Source organism: Hippopotamus amphibius, chromosome 5 (assembly GCF_030028045.1).
Source record: "Hippopotamus amphibius kiboko isolate mHipAmp2 chromosome 5, mHipAmp2.hap2, whole genome shotgun sequence".
NCBI classification, from domain to species: domain Eukaryota; kingdom Metazoa; phylum Chordata; class Mammalia; order Artiodactyla; family Hippopotamidae; genus Hippopotamus; species Hippopotamus amphibius.
The window spans coordinates 122,567,978-122,590,043 of record NC_080190.1 but is presented as its reverse complement, the minus strand read 5'-3'; the positions used below and the strand labels follow the sequence as shown (position 1 = coordinate 122,590,043).

The 22,066-nt window shown below is 44.4% G+C and overlaps 1 protein-coding gene across 2 annotated transcripts in view; it reads left to right on the top strand.

The window, feature by feature from the left end:
• Positions 1–22,066, top strand: part of CHD7 (chromodomain helicase DNA binding protein 7) — a 180,797-nt gene that overhangs the window by 81,886 nt on the left and 76,845 nt on the right. For both annotated transcript variants that reach the window (XM_057734511.1, XM_057734510.1), the window contains exon 3: positions 17,199–17,629. In XM_057734511.1, coding sequence (XP_057590494.1) covers positions 17,199–17,629 — 431 coding nt within the window. The remainder of the gene's footprint in view (positions 1–17,198; positions 17,630–22,066) is intronic.

The following is a 22,066-nucleotide window of genomic DNA, read 5'->3' as shown; positions in this document are numbered from 1 at the left end:
CTTGGGGCCTAGGAACTAGGACTGGAGCTCCTTAAACCCAGTGAGGACCCCCGGGCCATCCATCGCTCCAGCCAGCTGAGGCCCCTCGCTCAGACTCCAGGCCTCTCTTCTTGGGCTTCAGCAGAAAATAGATGATCACCGCCCCGGGAGATGGGCTGTGGTCAGAGCAAAAAACAGAAGCATGTGTGTGTCAGAATTTGCACACGCCTTAGCCTTCCACCTAAAGGAACTGAAATATTTTACAGGTCAAAGTCATTAGAATGTTAAAGTTTATTTTAAAAATTTACATATAGGAAAATTATAAGCCATCTTAGGTAAAAATATATAATCAACGTAGTTCAGCAATTACTGGAAAATGTCTGCAGCTTTTTATTTTTGAAGGTCAAATTCTGAGAACTCTTTCTAGGTCTCTTCCCCTGGAGTGCTTTTGTTGGGAATGAGATGAGGGGTGATAGTCAGTTCATAGCAGAGGGACAATGCTTGGTGCCTGTCGAGCCTTATTTAAGGATATTTAAAGGTGAGGTGAGAACCTCACCCATCTGTCCACCCATCCATCCATTCTCCATTTATTCATCAGTCGGCATTTTTGAGCATTTATAACGCGCCAGTCGCTATGTGAGGTCTTGGAGATATAAAGAGAAGAAGCTATTCTCTCCTTAAAAAAAATTCCAGTTCAACAGTAATGTAACTGCAATGAAAAGAGAGAAGTGCGTACTTGTATGGGAGTGGATAGGCAATGTCGTTATTTGCAGGGCCAGGAGGAAAGGGGCTACGTGAGTCACGGAAAGAGGAGTAATGAAGGAGAAATTTGCACAGACGCAAGGCAGAATGTGGTTCTTTCAGAGGACGGCACGTGTTTCAGCATTGCCTTGGAGGGGTCAGTAGAATGTGTGCTCATGTACGTACGCGTTTATTAGTTCCACAGCGGCTTGAGGCACCCTTCTGGGCACCTTGGGGGCACAACTGCTGCAAGGCTGCAAGGAGCTCTGGGAGCGTGAGCCTGTGATCAGGACAGAGGCTGGAGGTGTGACATCTGTGTTAACATGTTAACATTTGAAGGAGGCTTGGGGAGAGTTTGATACTCAGTCAGTAAATACTAGGGCTTCAGCATGTATCCCTTCCTGCTTTAGGTGTTGGAGAGGGAGACAGGCAGACACATGTTCTTGTATATACGGGGATAAGTCAAAAATTATCCACACGCTGCCTGTAGAATTTATTTTAATTAACTTTTAGAAGAGACAAATACATCATTTTTCGACATAATCTCCTTGCTTTTCAGTACGCTTTGTCCATCTGTTAAGCATTCGTATCCCCTCATTAAAAAATGTTTTAGGCCGAGCTGCGAGCCACAAGTGCACCGCTGTCTTCACGTCTTCATCAGAAGTGAATCTTTGTCCCCGTAGGGCTGCTTTCAGGGGACCAAACAGGTGAAAGTCCAATGGCGCAGGATCAGGACTATAAGGAGGATGCTTAAACACCTCAAAACGAAGTTTTTGCAGTGTGTTGACAGTGTGGGCGGAAATGTGCAGACGTGCACACCCTCAGACCACAAAGAATGAATCACTGCACGCTACTCTTCTTTCGTGCAAATCACAAGTGGGGCATCCATTTTTGCTCGCACTGCAGTTACAAATGAACTGATGTAACACGTTCACACCTGCACAGCAGTGACTGGGGAGACAGCAGCCTTGAATGGAAAGCACTGATAAGACAGTGCAGCCCACAGAAGTTTTAACATAACCGGAGTGCGGATACTTTTTGAATCACCCTCGTGTATTCTCCTGTATACTGCTGACCCTTGAACAACTAGGGAGTTGGGGCACTGACCTTCCGCACAGCTGCAAATCCAAGTGTGACTTACAGTTGGTCCCCCATAAGTCCATGGTTCCCCTGTATCCACGGCCCTGCATCTGCAGGTTCAACCACCATCGACCGTGTAGTACCTTAGTATTTACCATTGAAAAAAAAATCCTCGTGTAAGTGGACCCGCGCACTTCAAATCTGTGTTGTTCAAGGGTCATCTGTATCGTTCAGGGGTCATGTGTATGTATAAAAACAGTCTTTCAGAGACTCAATCCAGAGGGCTGGAAGGTCTAATAGTAAATAGCTGAGCGATGTGGTAAGTGTTACCAGCCTGGTGAGAGTGTTTGACTCTACCTGGAGAGATCAGGGAGGGCCTCGGGAGGAGGAAATGTTTGGCTTGAGTCTTGAGGACGGAGTAGGCTTTAACTGGGAGGAGAGAGGAGCAGCAGGCATTCCAGGCCGGGGAGTGACTTGTCCGCAGGCACGAAATTGGGGAAGAGCGCAGTGCGTGTGTGTGACTGGGCTGCTGGCCTGCGGGGCCTCGTGTGTGGCGGGGAGGGGTGGCCCAGGGCTGGGAGGGAGTGAAGGGAGCACCCTGACCAGCCACGCCGAGTGGCTCCGTTTTAGGTGTAGTTGATGGGGAATCTCTGACAAGTGGTACAAAGAAAAGCAGCGGAGGTGATTTGCATTTTAGAATGGTCTCCAGGACGATGCAGAAGCTCCAGTGAAGAAGGTGAGCCCAGCAGGAGGAAGACGGGCCTGGAGTGGAGGATGTGGCCGGAGGAGAGGCAGGTCTTAACCACCAGTGGGCTGTGGCCGGTGAGGGTGAGGAGGAAACCAGGGTGGGGGACCGGGAGTCACAGCCACTGTAGTAAGCATGGTGGGAAAGCAAGGTTGTCCGCGGAGGAAAGTGATTTTGGTTTTCAGCTGATCTTACGGTGCTGGGGCAACATCCAGCCTCCGTGCATCGAGCATCCGGGTCTGCTGGACTAAGTCACGTGGAGACTGGACTCCTGGGGACGCCCAGACCTGGGGGAAACACAGAGGAAGAGGGTCAGGAAAGGGCAGATGAGGGAAGGATGGTCAGAAACAAGCTACCAAAGGGAGTAATTACTGTGGTAGCAAGGAGGTTTTCCTCCTCCAACTTTGATTTTTGAAAAAAAAATGTTTTTTAAAGATTTATTTATTATTTATTTATTTTTGGCCGTGTTGGGTTTTTGTTGCTGCATGCTGACTTTCTCTAGTTGTGGAGAACACGGGCTCTTCTGCATTGTGGTGCGTGGGCTTCTCATTGCAGTGGCTTCTCGTTGCAGAGCACAGGCTCTAGGCACGCAAGCTTCAGTAGTTGTGGCATGTGAGCTCAGTAGCTGTGGCTTGCAGGCTCTAGAGCACAGGCTCAGTAGTTGTGGCGCACAGGCTTAGTTGTTCCTCAGCATGTGGGATCTTCCTGGACCAGGGTTGAAACCCATGTCCCCTGCAATCGCAGATGGATTCTTAACCACTGAACCATCAGGAAGTCATGATTTTTGAAAATTTTAAATCTGCAGAAAACTTGAAGGAATAATGCAATGAATACTTTTTTATCCTTTACCTAAAATCACCAGTTGTTAACATTTTGTTACATTTGCTTTAATCTATTGCTGCCTCAGCCCTCTTGATGGGAGCAAGGGAGGTAGCCATGGAGAAGTTTGGGTGAAGAGCTCTGAGGGCAGAGGCAGCCTGTGCAAAGGTCCTGAGGTAGAAGGGCTTTTGCTCTTTGCTGTTTGACAATAAGCAGGGGATCAACATGGTTGGGGTGGAAGACAGTGGAGGGCTGGGGGGATGTAGGAGATGAGGTTAGGGAGGTGGCTGGAGTCCATGTCATCTGAGGCCTTGTGGGCTGTGCTGAGGACTTTGATTTTACTGTGGATGAAATGGGAAGGTACTAGAGGTTTTGAATAGAGATGTGACATGGTCTGATTTACAATTTTTAAGGATCAGTCGGACTGTGTAGCACATAGACTGAGGTGGAGGGCAGACTGGGGATCAGAGGTTGGTTATCGAGGCTGTGGCAGTGTCCAGAGAGGTCTCCTGGTGCTTGGACAGGATGGAGTGGAGAGGTCATCAGAGGGCATTTCCTGCCTGTTGAGGGTGGAGCCAGGAGGACTAACCTACTGGATGGAAAGTGGTAGGTGAGGCTAAGCCGAGAGTCAGGGGTGACTCCACGTGTTTGGCTTCTGCTGCTGGTAGAGTGACCATTTATGCCTTTTGGGGCGTGCAGGTGGCTGTGTCAGGCAGACAGTTGCATAGGGACGTGTGGAGTTCAGGGGAGGGGTCTGGGCTCCAGGAGGAACCTTGGGAGCCGTCAGCCATGGGTGGGTGGTGTTAGAGCAGTGACACCTGCTGAGGGAGGAAGCATAGATCTGAGCTCCAAACGTGAAGGCCCGGAGCACCACAGGAGTCATAGGTGAGTGGAAGAAGGAAGCTGGCACAGAAAGAGCACGTGAGAGGGGAGGGCTGCCTGGAGGTCCATGAAGGAGCCGGGGTGAGGGCTGTCAGCTCCTGCTGACGGGTCAGGGGCAGCGAGGGGGAGAGAGGGCTTTGGGGGGTCTCCGGGAGGAGGGCTGACCCTTCAGGTAGAATGTGAGTGTGAGCTCTGTCTACCAGGAGGAAGGCCCCAAACACTCGCTCTCTGGAGGATTCTCTTCTAAAGGGGAGCAGAGAAGAGTGGCCAGAGCTGGTCAGGTCATCGAGGACCTGAGCGAGGGGTGCAGGGAGTTGAAGGTGGAGAGGCGTGTGGAAAGGCTGGAGGCCCTGTCAGGGCGGGGAGGGAGGTACGTTTGGAGGGTGCTCGCTGTTTCAAATCATTCCCGAGGTCCACTTCTATAAACGGCCCTTGTGACGAGCGTTGCTGCCAGGCTGTCGGGCAGTGGGTGGTGGGAGCCCGCACGGGGCTCCTGGCTGGGGTTTCCTGGCCCCGGGGGTGAGCACCTGTGCTACTGCGGCCCGCACTCAGTTGTGTGCTGAGGAGTCTGGGGTCCCCGAAAATCCCCTGTCCCCGCCTCCCTGACGTCAATGGCTCCTTCCTCCAGAAGTGGCAGCAGACCTTTCAGGGGTGGGGGGGCGGTCCCTGTCCCACGGCCCTGGGGGTCATGCCTGAGTGGTAGTATTTGCCTCCTACTGAGAGGATTAATAAATATCATGAGATGTTATATTGAACAGAGTAAACTTACTGAGAGAAAACCTTGTCGATATTAGGTATCTGTGAAATGAGATAATTATTGCAATGCAGTTATAAAAGTTTTCCTTTTTATAAGTGGGAAAAATAAATTGTGTATTTTAAGATTTCATTTATATTTCTAATTCTGGTATGTCTTATTTAATTTGGGGCTTTCTAGTGTAGATTTTAAAATCAAATTTATTTTTTGTGTTTATCTAAGAAACTTCCTTAGTAGTTCCCTCTGAAATAATCGTCACTTCCCATTTCACTTTACAAATGCTCATTTCTTTTCAGATGTGTGGGGCAGTATGTAAGCCGGGCTGAAGTAGGGAACATCACACTGTAGAGTCTTAGAAGCCTTTACAGATCAGCTCATCCACCTCTTCATCTTATAGACAGGAAGTTGAGGCATCTTGAGAAGATTGTCTTCACAGTTGACTGTTAAAGCCCCCACCGAGAAAATCCCCAAAACCAAACCTAAGTCACTTCTCTAGTCCATCCTGCTGTTCTTCCTTCAGGTGACTTATCACGAAAGAGCTGCCAGCAGACAGAGCAGCACGCCTGGGCGAGCGCCTGGCTGATGCTGGCATGCTCGGTGAGGGCGCAGACCCACATCACCCCGAGAGACCGTGACTGCCTCAGGCCCCTGGGCCAAGGTCGCTCCGTGGCTGCCCCCGTCCCTGTTCGCTGGGTCCTTCCTGGTTGGAGATAAATCCTTTCTGCGTGTTGTGTCCTGTTTGCCACCTCTCCCTGGGGGTCTGGATGGTAACAAACACTTGTGAGATGGTTCCCAAGATAATTTCTATTTCTCTTTCTGAATTTTCCGTAATAGAAGCAAAGGAGAAAATCTTTAGGGTTCCTGAATTAGAGAAGTGGTTAGTGTTGGACTGGACGTTAGGTGATTGTGAAATTTTGCACCTACAGAGCTTATTATCTTAATACTTTTGAATAACAATGTTAAACTGCCACGAAAAAAGCCTCACTCCTTTGCTGATGTTCATACGTAAATATTGCTCAAACACACTATCTCATTGTGAATAAATACATTCTCATTCATTCCCCTAAGTTACATTTTAAAAGGGAGTATCAAAATATAAATATTTATTATCTTAGGCATAAGTAATATCTTGTCAGAAGGCATCTGAAGTTACATATTTTCAAAAAAGTGATGAATTTTTAAATATAAATAAGTTGAAAGATTACTCAAATGCACATCACTACATAACAGCAGCTTTGTAGCAGCTTTGAATTGTTTAAATGGTTTCAAATAGGCACAAGTATCTGAGAACTAAGAAGAAGGCTGCTTGAATGGATGTTGACACTGGGTGCGGGGTAAGTCACGCTGAGGTTTAAACTAAAACAGCTTAGTTCAGAGGGTACTGCTGTTTTATCACCATATTTAAAAATCTGTTCCTCTTTTACTCCCTCAAACTGAGCTCAGGGATATAATGGATCCCATTATAGGTAAAAGGTCTGTGACTCAGCCATCGAGCTACTCAAACTCTTGGCTGTTTTAATTGCCACCATTAAAGCTTTAGTACTTTTATCTCATAAAAATAGATATCATTGATGTAAAATGTGTGCCTGTCGAAGATACATTGGTACCTCTGCCCTGATGGTTAGCTAATCATCGTTTCGTGTTTGAAGTTAAAGTTTTAGGCAGATGGGAACTTGACATAGATTACAGTGTTGTTCAGATTTAGTCACTTAATTAAGAAAATTCATGTAGTAATAAGGGTAATATCTAGCTAGGAGATCATCGGAAAAGCAACTTGTTTTGCTTTATATTTTAACTACATTTAATTGGAAGGATGGTGGATTTTTAGCAAGTTCGTTCTTGAACCCCAAGGAATAACGACATTTCTCTGATTCTGATGCCGCAGCTTCAACAGTTCAAGGGCAATACCCGAGTCACTCTTCCGTCCCTGTTAGACACATCTGTGTAAACTTAAGTGTGGTAATTGGCGGTGTTTCTCTGCCTATCTTATGCAAAGGGGAAAATATCAAGGTGGGAAGGAAACTCCAAGAACACAGTGGGAGCTGAATGTTAAAATGTGAAAAGCGACTTTGTTCTGGGCTTTCCCTCCAGTACGCGCCCCAGTCACGGTCATTCATTATTCATATGTCTGTGCACAAACAAGATAAAATGTCTCTGTAAGAGATCTGAAATGAGTGCAAGAAAGTTTCACCTCCTCACTGCTCTGCACACGCTTATTGCTCTATAGTACAAATAATAGCAAATAATTGGTGGGGGCAATTCATTAAGTTATTTTCTCTTCTGCAGTTGTAATTGTGGAATTGTATTCGGTTGCAAGAAAAAAAATCTGACTGTGAAAGGGTCTCAAATTTGAAACGGTTCTAAAACCAAAACCTACCCACACAGAGCATTTGTGAGCTGATATACATAACCAGGCTTCCCTTCTTGCCCAGCTGTGTAGATTCAATTATAATAATTTTCTCAGTTGCATAACATTGCTGTTTGTTTATTACTGCGTTATTAGTCAGTGAATGAACCTCCCTCTTTTTGACCCCTCAGCAGTGTTTATAAAATACTTAATTGCTTTGGTATCTTCTGTTTCGTGTGTAATTCCAGCTGGAAGGAGTCATGGGGACACAATCCCCTTTAAGTGTTAAAACGACTGTTTCTAAGGTGCAGTAAACTTTCTGTTAAAATATATAACAGGGACCTTTAACATTGCTTGTCGTGCGGTTTCTTTTCTCTTTCTTCTTTCTTTTCATTTTCTTTCTTTTTTTTAAACTAGAATGAAATGATTTTCTTTTAAAATCTTTTGCCGCTGGTGGCCTCAGTGCTAGTTAACTGTCTCACAGCGTCAGGCTCCAGCCTGCCTGTGACAGCTTCACCCTTTATTTCATCCAGGTTCTTCCTGTCGGAGTGGGTCCCACCTCTGCCCAGCTGTTACCTTGCACCCAGCTCTCTGTCATCACGTCTTCCTCCTCTTTGAAGACACCGAGGCCCGGGTGGGTGAGCCGTGTAGTGGCTGACATGTGGGCTCTGCAGAGAGGTGGCCTGGGTTGAGTCCTGACTCTCATAACCAGGTTTTTGTGACTTTGGACAAACGCATTAACCTCTTTGTGTGCGTTAGTTTCCCATTTCTAAAATGGGGATAATTTCACCAGGTGGTTGTGAGCCCGGAACGGTGCTTGGCACAGAAGAGCTCTGTGTAACCATCAGCAGAGCAGCGTCACAGAGGGACAAGGAAGTCCCGTTGTGCTGTCTGTCCTCCTGCGGACAGAGAAATGTCTAGCGTGGAAGGGGCACCCGGCCTGGAAAGAAAAGACTGAAAAAAAAAAATTCAGATTTGAGTGGCAGAGGATTTTAAGGTGTGCATTATTTATTGCTGCATAACAAACTGCCACAGATTTCATGGCTTAGAGCAGTATTGCTTTCTTATGCCCCGTTTCCGTGAGTCACAGTTTGAGCTCAGCTTACCAGCTTCTCTGCTCCGGTTCTCCCCAGGCTGCAGTCAGGTGTCGGGACAGCGTTCGCATCTGGAGCCTTGGCTGGGCAAGGCTCAGCTTCTGGGTCCACTGGGATCGTGGGCAGAATTCATCCTGGGTGGCTGTGTGACTCAGGGCCTCAGCCCGGGTCTGCCCTTGACCCTGGAGGCTACCCTTGGACCCTGGAGGCTGCCCTTGGCTTCTGACCACAGGGCTTCCTCCCAGCTGGCAACAGGGAGTGTCTGACCCTAAAGGGGGGCCCACACCCTCTTCACAAGTCCCGCTGGTTAAGTCAGGCCCACCACAGCAGTCTCCCCTTTGGGTAACTCAAAACCAACTGATTTCGGCCCTTTAATCGCACCTGCGAGGCTCAGCTTCGCCACGTTCTGCCCAGGTTTCCCCATGGCCAGGAGGTGAAGATCATGGGGTCACCTTAGAATTCTGCCTCTTACAAGGTGTGAATGAGTTTTTTTTATAGGACAAAGTAGTCCATCATTAAGCATTTATTGCCAACTAGATTTGCTAGACTCATAGGCTCTGAATTGGGAGAACTTGCCTAGTGTAAATTAGCTTTATCACTGATCTCCTTATAAATGCATTTTTCCCCCTTAAAGATTGTTCTATTCCCATTTCTACACAAACCCCTGGGATTGTTTGATGTTGGTGAAGACACACTTTCCTTTCAGTCTATTGAGGTTTGACTTTTTAAATTCATAGGAATAGCATCGTAAGTTACTGTTCACATTGGCCTTTTTAGACCAGTAGAAACCCAAGTGCAAACTTGGGATAAATTGTTCCAACCTAAGGATCAAACTTACTGTTTAGGTACAACAGCGACACTAAAAAATAATGGAAGTGTACATTTAAAAATGATTGAATTGAACTAAATGATTTTTAGTATGTAAATTTAGTCTTTGTCCTTAGTCCCTCGAATAGGATCTATTTATGCAAAATGTGTCGACCAGCCCAGAAGCACTGCTGTCTTGTGTTTTGCCAAGTTTGATCGCTGGTAAGCTGGGTGGCTTCAGCTCTGAATGTCTGCTGCCAAGGTCAAGCCTCCAGACACCTCTTTGAGAACAGTATGGATCTTAGAGATAATTTGAAATAAGGAAGAGAAATGCCTGTGAACTGGGATTGTTTCTCTAGACTCTCATTCCCTGGTATTTGTGGGTGGAGTCTGTTCAGGGCAGGGCACCACATGCAAAGTGGTGAAGGAGGAAGAGAAGAGGGACAGGAGAGGCGATACAGTTGACTTTGCTGAGGACCCTGAACGTGTTCATTATCTTTTCTGCTTTCACTTGTAGCAAGTAATGTCTGGTAAAAGATAACACTTGGTGATTTGCTGCCTTTAGGAACCAAGACATTCAGAACAAGAGGGTGAAAGTATGGCCGCGTCTCAGGTTCCTCTAATGGGATCAGAGTTTGGTTTGCTTATTGTAAGTCAGAGGCACCATGATGCCACAATTGCAGACCCTGTTTCTTCTTGGGGGGCTGCTGTTGGAGGAGAATGGGTGTCATCTTTATGGGTGGGTGGTCCTGCTGCCTGCGGGGGCTTCCTTCCTCCACCACCATGTGCGGTCCAGGAGGCCTAGGAAGTTACTCACCGGTCCAGCGATCGGCTTTGCATTGTGTTGAGTTTGTGCTTGTTTCTGTTTCCCCCTGCCCGGTGATGCTCCTCTTGGCCCCTCTACGTTTCCCTTTTTATTACAAGTGCTTTGGGATGGAAGATTCTCAAGATCAGGGACACGGTCTGATGACCCACATATGCTTTTTTGAAAACTAACACATCTTAAAACAACATTCAAGTCTTGTCTAAACAAGTAAGCTAATTTTCCCAGGCCCTTATGAAGCAATGGAGAAACATCAGAAAAACAAAAAACAAACTTCAGAACTTTAACATGACTTCAACTCTATGCCCTCGGCGCGCGCGCGCGCGCGCGCGCGCGTATGTGTGTGTGCGCGCGCGTGTGTGCGTGTGTGTGTCGGGTGGGGCAGACAAACGTTATTTCACTACATGGTTTTTAAACGCAAGCCTATAACTTGGTCTGGTGCTTTTTCTGAGAAGTAGAATTGACCAGTTACCCAGCTGGTGTGGTGGCCACAGAGCTGCACCCTCGGGCTGGCACCTCCCAATGTGACAGCCTGGTGGCACAGACACAGAGAGGGGGCGGCGAGAGTGAGGATTTGTGGCCAGACGTCCCGTTCTCCACTGGGAGGGAGTCCACGCCACTTAGAACTTCTCAGACGCTTAGGAAGGAGGTTGGCATTGGCGGAGTCTCACTGCTGGGCTCTTCTGGTCCAGCTGACTGTAGAAACACCACCGCATAGGGTGTCACACGTTACAGAGGCCGTGCGACACTTCCTGTGGTGTGGTTCCACCCTGAAGCCTGGAAGGTGGCCAGTATTCAATATGTGATGGGAAGCTATTTAACATTAAATTTAACATGACCAGTTGGTTCAATATTTTCATTATTTTGGACGGTACCGATTCAAAATGCATTTATGACGTAGATGCTGTCACAGTGGCTGTTAAAAATTTCGTGCCTGTGGCAGATCTAGTCTAAGGACAGAACGTAAGCAGAAAACCAAAGTTTTAGAAATGCCTTAAGATGATTTTTAGATGAGATACTTAACAGTAATTAAAATTTTTTTCAATTCTAAAATTTAATGATTCTGAGGGGCGCATTAAGATAAGTTATTGTGTTATATTTCAAAATTCATTTTATTTAACTTAGTAATTATCTTCACTGCATATATATTATAATGGAAATTGTACAAGTCAGATGATTATATGATTATCCTAATATTCCTATTTTATTCCTACATCTGAGCATAATTGAGTGAGCTGTTTCAGTGCCTTTATATAAAATTGTATTTATTCGTAGTCATATACTATCTTATAAAACATTTGATAACCACTTCTTTGAGACTGGCGTTCTCTCTCTCTCTCTCTCTCTCTCTCTCTCACATCCCTGCCACAGAGGTGATGGATTTGCCCTGCGTTAGCTATATCAGTATAATCCAGAGTGTATTTTGAAGAGCATTTTTATTCCAGATGTTCTTGGAAAAAGAATGCCATGGTTAAATACCTGTGTCCTCTCCCCCCTCAGAGAGTAGTAAGGGCTTGGGGAGCTGTGCAGTAAAGGAAAATGCTTAACTTTGTTTAACCCAGAATTCTCAGAACTCCTGTGACCTGAGTCTGCTTTTCTCAGAATACCTTTTAAAATCCTAAACTTACAAAATGTTGTTCTATACTTTTTGCATTCTCAAGTCACATAATCAGTAAGCATGGTATTGTTCGTTTTTGTGTTTGTGTTCATAAAAGTATTCACTCAGTAAGTATTTCTTTCCTAGAAATTGTCTTTAAAAATGAGCTGAATAAAACTAACTGATATGTGAAAGGCTTAAACTTGAGGCCCTGACTCTGATACCAAACTTAGTCAAGCAGAAAATATTTCTTGATTCTTTTCTTAAGATTATTTCTGTACTTATTTTATATCAAAGGATCAAAGTTAAAAATGATTTCAGTTGACCATTCAAACTAATATGTGTTCATCTTCATGTCCTTCCCCTCGAAGAAGGTTGTAAAAGCTACTTGTGATGTGTTTTTGTGCCTTCAGTCTTCCCATCCTGCACGTGGTTTGTTGCTCGGGCTGGTCCATTGAGGAAGGAACCCCTGACCAGCATTGGCCCCCCCTTTGGCCCCAACCTGGCTGCCTTTCTTCCAGGAAGCCCCCTTGGTGTCCACCTGGGTTAGGTGCTCTGCTCTCCCCTGGCAGGTACCGGGGCTTCTTGGTTTACTGTTTTTTGTTTTTTTTTTTTAATTTATTTATTTATTTATTGGCTGCATTGGGTCTTCGTTGCTGCACATGGGCTTTCTCTAGTTGCTGCGAGCGGGGGCTACTCTTCAATGTGGTGCGCAGGCTCCTCGTTATAGTGGCTTCTCCTGCTGTGGAGCATGGGCCCCAGGCGCATGGGCTTCAGTAGTTGCGGCACATGGGCTCAGTAGTTGTGGCTCACGGGCTCTAGAGCACAGACTCAGTAGTTGTGGCGCACGGGCTTAGCTGCTCCGTGGCATGTGGAATCTTCCCAGGGCAGGGCTCGAACCTGTGACCCCTGCATTGGCAGGCAGATTCTTTACCACTGTGCCACCTAGGAAGTCCTGCTTGGTTTACTGTTATATCCTCAACTACTTGTTGGATGAAGAAATGAATTGGGCACCAAGTATTACTGAGCTCTTCTTTTTATCAATGTAATTGACAAGAAAACGATGTTAAAATCTCAGTCGGACTTACTGAACCTTTGCTAAATGCTCTTCTGAACCCTGGTACACTCTTTTGGTTGGAGATGGTGCTCCCTGGTTCATACCGGAATTCCTTTTTAAAAGAGTGCAGAGGGCCTGAGAACCTGTGGAATGCTGGAACAGTAGAAGTGAAGGAGGCCAGTAGTAGGAATGTGTCTCCAAACCCGTTTAAAAATCCTCCAAAAACCAGTTGTACTTTGCACCTTCTTTTCTTCCCTCTCTCTTGGCCGCGCGGTGCGGCACGCAGGATCCTATTTTCCAACCAGGGATTGAACCTGTGCCCCCTGCAGGGGAAGCTTGGTGTCCTAACCGCTGGACTGCCAGGGGAGTCCCTATACTTTTCAGTCTTAAGTGACTACTTAATATTTGTATTTTTACAAGTCACTTAAATCCGAGTGTAGTGTTTTAAGCTTGTATTTGTTGTCTTAGCTGGCCAGCCACTTCTCCTCCAGAATCTTCGTTTCTCTGAGCTCACTGGTGACTGTCTCCCTTCAGCCTGATTTGTGGGGAGGGACGTGTCTCCCGGAAATGCCATGTTACTCTCATCCAGTTGGTAGTGTCTTTTCCTTATTATAAAGTAATGTTTTGATTTCAGACGTGTTTATGCCACTCAGTAAGTAGCATGTTTGTCCACAGATGTCCTGTATTATAGAATCATGTAATACATGGTTTGCAGGGATCGTCCGTGCTGGAAACATTGCACACTATTTGCTCACTCATGGTCCTCGACCTTCGGAGCAGGTTGAGGCTTCAAGACCATAATTAAGACAAAACATGGTTAAATAAGATAGCCTTTTAAGTGAGAAAATGCTGGTTAATGTCAGAGGGAAAGCACACTGGAGGTGGATGAAGAGTGTCTTCCTATGCTTTTTTTATTTTTATTTTTTTAATGTGCTTCTGATGAAGGCCCCTGAGCATTTTGAGTCACCTTTACTTAAAGGTAACAGAAGGGTTGGCCTCACCTCCCCGGCCCCAGCTCTCCTGTGGTTAAATTTACATCCTGTCTATTCTGCTCTTTCATATGAGTCAACTTGTTTATGTGTTTGTCTAGTTTATATGTTATGAAAAATGGAGTTAAGGATAAAAACGATTATCTTTAGTTTACAGTAATTTTTTGGACAACACACTCCATGGATCACTTTTATTTATTGTTCAAATATTCGTCATTCTGCTTTAGTTCCAGAAGTTCATGGCACAGTCCTTATATATTCCATAATGTTCCATATGGAATTATGATAGCAAATGTGCCAAGCAGGAAGTCCGAGAGGGCGTATTTAAAAATACCTTTGGTATCTGACATTCTCTGCTCTTGCCCTAATAAATGAGAGGTTTTTAGGAATGCCCTATATGGTGATATCAGATGTTAATGGCATTGATTACCTGTCAGGCAGTGGGAATTGATGGGAAAATGTCCGCTGTAAAATGAAATAGCATTAGAGAAGACCGTACCATGCTTGGGGTTGGGGGGGCGGTGGAGCGGGACGGCTGGGCCTGGGAGACTTTGTCAGGGTATTACTGTGAGCTCCAGGTTTTTTCCCCCACATGATTAAGGCAGGCCATCTGTTCTTTGTTAAATGTTTACAAAAACAGCTTTTCTCTAAAAGATTTAAGGAGATGTGGGTCTGGTAAACACTATAATATTTCTGAGCACCTTTTCCACCCTATTTCAAATAGTACCAAAACATAATTCTGCTGCATATCAGACAGGATTAATATCTTTTTTGTATTTGGTCTTTATGTTTTTTTTCCTTCTTATGGAAGATTAAATTTTTAAGGGATACTAATTTATGGCTTCATTTATTACTGAAAGGAGCATCCAAAATGATTTGTATGCTCAAGTGCAGATAAATTTCCAATCTTTTGGTATTATGTGTTATGTGCTTTTTCTAATTCACAAATACAGACCAGGTATCTCTCATCAGAAGCTGGCATTTGGTTACCGGAGTTAATGCCATGCAGATTAAAGAAAGGTACATATACCTGGAATTAATTCACCATTCTAAGCTGTAAGCATTGTTTACTGGTAGACTTTCCTCTTTCCCGTTCCAGGAAATGCTTTTTCTTCCATTTGCTGAGAAATAGCTTGTCTCAGATAAGTTTGATCTCTGTGTCTCTGACAAAAAGATACGACTTTTTCCTTTTTCCTTCCATTAAGAAATAATATGTAACAATGAATTCTACTGCAGCAACTTAAATATGGTAAAACTGGTAAATCAGATCCCGTTAATTCTCAGCTAATGATGATTTGGATTGCTCCTTAGTTGATGTTTGTTAAGAGTGTTTGTGAGGGAAGGTGGAGGGCAGGTGGGTAACTTTTCTCAGGATCTGGTCAGTTGTGTCATCCCTGAATGGACCTCGCATCCATGTGCTCCTCCTCACTCTTCTGCCCTGGTCTCTGTCTCCTCCTGTCCAGCCTTACTCTCCTTCAGGGTCTTTCTCTCTCAGCCCTGACCAAGAAAGCACAATGTGTATTTTAAGGTTCTCTAATACCGTAGGATTTTGGAAGAGACTTTGGAAATCATCTAAACCAAATGCTTCATTTTGCAGATGAAGAAAAAGTGAAATGATTTTCCCCAAATAATAAAGGTCATGACAGGGCCCAGACTAGAATTCTCTCTCTCACCTCACAGTTCTGGGCTCTTTCTCTTACATTAGTGCAAATGGAGAACTGAACGTAGGTTTCTTCAGTAACTGTAGTAGGTTTTATTGGGAACAGGATAACCAGTTTCTTTTCTGGCAGTGATTTTTTTTTTTAGTGGGGTTTTTTTTTTTTTTTTTTTGGGTCACTGAACACTTTGGAAATAAAGTGAAGCCTGCGGCACCTTTCCCAGGAGGATGCCCATGTGTGAGGTTTCAGGAGCCGGACAGAGTCAGAAGAGCGCTGGATTTAGAAAAACTAGATTCAGATGTCAACCCTGTGCCCCCCCCCCCCCCCCCCCGGCCTTGGGTAGCCACATGGCCTCTCAAATTTTACTTCTTTTCTGAAAAATGAGGGTAAATTATCACATTTTGGTGTGAGATTCATGTACACAAACTCCTGAAAGCACATCGCTTAGTGCATAACATGAAATAGATGCTCAGTAGACGTGGGTTATATTGGAATCTGATCTGTAGCCCTTTGCGGGTGGTAAATAGTGGCTCTTGGGCTCCTCTCCTGTCCTCTGCAGACCTGGATCTGGGCTCTCCTGTGGCTCCTCTTTTGGGAGTCATGTGTGAGGGGCACGGGTCTCAGTTCTGTCACTCGCCTCCAGTGTGTTCTTCACCTGAACGTGTCTGTGTCCACACAGAGCTCCCCAGGCTGGCGTGGGCATCGAATGGTGTCTGGTGTAAAGTGCTTACTTAGCACAGGCTCAGCTAAGTGCTAAGACTGTTCAGTATGCACTTGCGGCTGTTATTGCTGTTGCTGTTTATATTACAGTTACTGTTCACTGTCTGGAGAAGCATATGAAAAAGGCAGAAAATGAGTGACATTTGCAGATATAACATTTTTCAAGTATTGCATCGAAATGTAAAGGCTCATTAGATGTCATAGTTTCCAGTGGAGACAGATGGTCCTCTCTCCATGCCCTGGTTTGTATCATGACCACTAAGCATCTCATCCCAGGTATTGGTATTCTCCACCACATTTAAGACCATTTCTGGGTATGGTCTTAGTGGATGCTAAAAATCGCCTGCAAGGCACGTCAAATCGTCAAATTGACTATTTGGGCACACGCTCTCTCTCTCTCTCTTTCATGCGTGTGCTCTCTCTCATTCTCCCTCTCTCTGTGAGATCTGGAAATGTAAAGCTTTAATAACTTAAGAAAAACAGTGTCTGCGTTTCCTATCAGTACAAGAAATCTAACCAACCCAAAGTCATTAAGCTTGTATATGTGCTTTTAATTTGACATTTGAATGTCATTTAAATCAGAAATGGCCTGTACTGTGTAAGATTTATGTGTTTACACTCGAATTTCAAACTTTCATGGTATCTGATTCTTAGAATGCTCAGTACACTTGTTCTTTTTAAAAGCGACTTGATTATATATCCTTAATTAGAGTTCCCTTTCTTACATGGGGAAAATTCCACTTGAATTCCGTCTTTGAGGCTTAGCTTTCGCTGCTGTTTCATCCTTCACCATTTCCTGCATAGGTGCTAAGAACATGGAAAGTGTCTTTAGCTGAATGAGAGATTTTCTTCCTCCTGAACAGAATTTTTTACTGTCTCACTAAGTTGCCCTCCTTATTTATTTAAAAGCTTTCTTGTTGAAGAAATCTTTTTTTTTTTTTTTTTTTTGGATGAGAGAAAATGATAGGTTTCACAACTGTGTAGTTGGTTAAGTTTGCTACCTTGAGTGTAGAGTAAGTTTCAGAAGCATCAGCCACTAACTTTCAGTTCCTTTCTTCACTACGAAGAATGATAAACTAATTTCAATTCCTATTTGTGTCTCTTAGCATTCTCCATCGGAGCCCTTTCTAGAGAAACCAGTGCCGGATATGACTCAGGTTAGTGGACCGAACGCTCAGCTAGTGAAGAGTGATGATTACCTGCCATCAATAGAACAGCAGCCCCAGCAAAAGAAGAAGAAAAAGAAAAACAACCACATTGTTGCAGAGGATCCCAGTAAAAGTTTTGGTAAAGATGACTTCCCCGGTGGGGTGGATAACCAGGAGCTAAACAGGAACTCACTAGATGGGTCCCAAGAAGAAAAAAAGAAAAAGAAAAGGCCGAAGGCAAAAAAAGATCCCAAGGAACCGAAAGAACCCAAGGAGAAAAAAGAGCCCAAGGAACCCAAGCCCCCGAAAGCCCCTAAGATTCCCAAAGAGCCAAAGGAAAAGAAAGGAAAAACTGCCACGCCAAAACCCAAATCCAGCAAAAAGTCAAGGTAGGCTGTGGGCGGAAACACCGGTCGCCAAGCACAGTAGAGACACACCAGTTAGAGCCCGTGGCGTGGGGGTGGGGCGCGGGGTGGGGAATGGGGGCGCGCTGATGTTGTCCTCATTGTTGAGCTGCTTTCTCTCATACCCAAAGCAGGACGTTAAGGTGTTTAAGCCCTAAAAGTTGAGGGCTCAGTTATTGTGAACTGTTGATTCGGTTGGTAGATGTTTAGCAACGTTACTGGATAAAAATTATTATTTTAAAATCACTTTCTTGTATTTTTGTGAAAATTTGTCCTTCAACAAATAGAACGAAGTTGCCACTGTAATTGTTTGTAAGCTTAGACCACCAACCTCGTTTTCAGCGACAGTGCCAAACTGGGTAAGAAGGATTACAGAAGCAAGGCGAGTCACTGTATTTCACGAGTCACTATATTTCACTAGGCTATTCGGTCCTGCTCCCCAGAAGTTGAAGCGGGAGAATTAATTCTCTCCACTTGGCAGGCGGAGTAAGCCTTCCGGGGGCAGGGTTGAAATCCTAGTAGGCAACGTGGGAGAAATCAAATAGCAGTTACCCATTAGATATGCATTTGAGAATAGCATGAATCTTAGGTCCTAGGAAATAGCCTCCTCCTCGCCATACTTCCCCTCCGTACTTCCCCACCAGCTCTCTGACCCCCCAGGAGGCATATTTATTCAGTAAGAAAAGCTGAGAGGAGAAGACATTGAAGACTAATTTTTTTCATTTGTACCGAACATTTCTTACAACTGTTCTGAACCGGTTCCAAACATCTGAATCTATTTTTCAGAATATGGCTCATGTTAGAAAATATAGTTTCCAGATGGAGGTACGGTCAGAGTTGGTTACCCCAACCCGTTTGCGAACTCCAGTAGAAAATACGCCTCACCTCCTAGCCCTGTGTGCGAATGCGCGAGTGTGCAGGGCGCATGCGCATTCTGCCCTTAGAGTGACGTGCTCGACCCGGCATTGACTCGGGCTTTGCGAGCTCGCTGGCCTGGCCGCTCTGGGCTTGTGCGCTTTGCTCTGTGTCAGGAGCAGGTACATAAATAGGGGTGGTTTCTGTGACTAGAAGATGCTGTAGAGTAGAAGAGAGAACTTGGATTTTCAACTTCCTGCTAAAAATGTCTAAACAACCCAATACATTATTCTGTAGTGTTTTGAAAGTTTGAATCATGGTCATTTAAAAAAAATTTTGTCACCAGTACTTTATATGTGGCCCAAATAACTGAATTACAGTTGGCCCTCTGCAGAGAACCTGAGCATCCGCGGATTTTGGTATCTGCCAGGGTCCTGGGACCAATTCCTTGCAGTTACTGAGGGACCACCATATATTCAGTAATTCAGTCTTATCGGTGACTTAATATTTGCATTTACCTGTAAGTGCTCTTTGATGCCTCAGTACGTGATCTCTTAATTGAAAACCATTATGTTTTTCTTCTTATGAACACTCTTCTAAACTCACAATGCATTATAAATTCTGTTTTCATTTACTTAAGCAGTAATTTATTAAGGGCTTACTATTTGTAGGTACTATATTAAGTCTTGGGGATGTGACCCCAGAGGATACAGTTAGAATTTCAGTCTGACTTATGAGGTGGTTTTGAAAATACGTAGTTGCTTAAATCTAAGTATCATGCTTTTGGTGAGAGGAAAGGAGAAAAATCAAAATCTAAAAAGATAACATTTTTTTAAACCTTAAAATGTAAGAGTGTGTGTTCTAAAAAAGTTTTCTGGAATTCAGAAAATATATCACCAAAACTAACTGTAACCTCAAAATACATCTGTCTCCAGTTTTTAATGTTAATTTTTTGAATTTATTATCTAATGGTAAAAATTGATAAAGGAAAAAACCCCACTATTTCTTGGATACTCGTCACACATTTCCAAATATATTCTTCCAAGCTCTCAGTGTACCTCAAACTGACCTATCTTTAAAAACTTACTTTAGCATACCCTTAAGCCCTGTAGGATACGTTGGGGCAGATATTACATTGCCCTGTTTAACAGTGAAACTCGTTGAAATTTCCCTAATGGCCATAAACAAGTTTTAGGAACTTGGGGCATCAAATCCAGTCATTCCTGGCTCACCCACCTCCACCTCCTTGGCGCAGGTACAGGCTCTGCCTCTATCCGCTAGAGGACCCTTCAGTACAGGCCCATCTGTGCCCTCAGCTACCCAGCCTGAGACGTGAGTCTCTGTGCGCGGTGAGTGGCTGGCGTGGCTAAGTCTGAGTGATGGCTTTGCGCTAGAATTGCATGCTTTTGGCAGGAGGAAGGCATGTGATTATCTTCTCCCAAGAAGGAAGTATAGTACTTTTCTCTCTCTCTCTTTTTTTTTTTTTGCTGTTGACTAGTAGTCTCAGTTGACGGCTGCTGTAGGTGACAATTGTTTTTCCCCAAGTGGTGTGAAAGTAACTGAGGGGAACCCTTCATTAGAGTATGGAGAGGTACAAGTGGGAAGGGGGCGCATCCCAGAGGGCCACCGAGAGCATTTGTGGCACCTCTGCTGGCCCTGGCAACTTGACCTTGTAGGGCTGCTTGCTGATTTAGGATGAAGTGTGGTGAGGACATGCCTGAGAGGTTTTTCTGTCGTTGATGGTCAGATGGGGATGGCTGTCCAAAAATATGGTAACTGAATAGAGATTGTCATTGAATTAACCCATTATGTTGTTGAGCTCCAGTGTTTCTGCAGGTCAGGTGAATGGAGTATCTCAAATTGTGGTCTTGTTGTTCCTCTAAGTGTAGAAAGGAAAAAGCATCCCTGAAGCAAGGATAAGTAGATTGCACACAACTACATGTAAATTCTGAATAGCGTAGCAGAATAATTATGTAAATTGAATATGCGGTGATGAGGGTAATAGGAGGTTTGGGTTATGTCAGTGCTGGTGTTGAATTGCCAGAGCAGGTTGCTTTAAGCGCTGGAATACCGCAGTGGCAATTTTGTTTTGCAAAACGTTATGTGATACCAGTTATTTCCATGCTAGAATATGTTAACTTGATGAATTTGTTTATACAGAAAGTAATTCCCCTACAGAGGGCTGAAACAGAGGGGATAAACAGAAATGGAAGGAAACATTTACTGTGAAACTACTCACATCTTTCCTGTTTGGGTCACTCTACATAGTACCAGTGAGATTCTACCAACAAATGCACTGTCCTTTGAGCAGCTGGTGATGGCAGTGACCCGCTGGGGGTCTGCATCATGTCCACGCAGGAGAGAGCTGGTTTTTTGTCATTCACACGCTCGCAGTAATAAAGGACATGAGGAAGGTGGCTGTCATCGGTGGAGCCTGTTTTCCTTGTGTGCCTTCATCGTGTCCTTCTCACTACCTGTCATCCCACATCGTCCCTTAAAGTCTTGAATTTGTGGCCATTCCCAGAAAACTGGCCCTTTTGGCACCTAAGATACAATTGGGTCTGTCTTGCCTGTGCAGGAGAACCTAAGAGAATCTGCCCAGAAGCTGTTACCTAGAATGGCAGTGAAACAGAAAAAGGTGTCAGCATTTCAAAAAGGTGTAAGCATTCAAAATCTTAATGGGGAAACATAAAGGGCCACATTCCTCTTTTCTAATTAGGACTGTATCTTTTTTCTCCCCTTTCTCTTTCACATTAAATATATATTTTTCTGTTTGTCTAGTGATCTCCCCTGATGTCTTTATAGCTCTCAAATATTGGCAGTTAATATTGAACATAAAAGCTCAGACAGTTGTGGCCTGGAGAGGATGCCCTTTTGCATATGGAAGGATTCACAGAGCTGAAATATGAGGACCTGTGGTCTCCTCTTCAATGCGTTTTCTGTTGTGTATGCTTGGGCCTTGTGAAATGAGAGAGAATTTGGAGGAAGTGCTTCCTTTGAATGACTCTTGGAGGATTTAGTGGTCCATTTAGCTATATAAAGATTCTTTGAATGTACATAAAGAAAGGAACTTGGCCAAAGGTTGTGACTTGACTACTGAAGCTGCAGTTAAATGAAGCCATGGAGATTTGCTTCTAATGCAGTTTCTAGGAACTCATCTGGTTCCTTGCTCTCCTCTCCACCCCCCGGTGTTAAAGTTAATGGGAAGCTAAGATGCTCCTTCTCAATTAAGAGTGAAGATATTTTAAACGGAAAAGTAAACATACTGCTCTTACTTTAAGAAATGTACAGAGTACCAAAAACACATAAAGTATATTTTTTGCATACCACACGGTCATTAATATTTGTGTTGCTATTTCTTTCTGAGGAACTTAGCTTTTCAGATATTGTTTTCTCTATTATGATCTGAGAGTAGCAGTCTTTTCCTGAGAAATATTTTTATTCAGCCAGCAAGCCCAATGGTTGTGTATGTTGACAAACTAATACATATTTTATACTGTGTTCTTATACATGTAAAATTTCAAAGCAAAAGCAAAGCATTAAACTTGTTTTGCTGATAAGTACAGA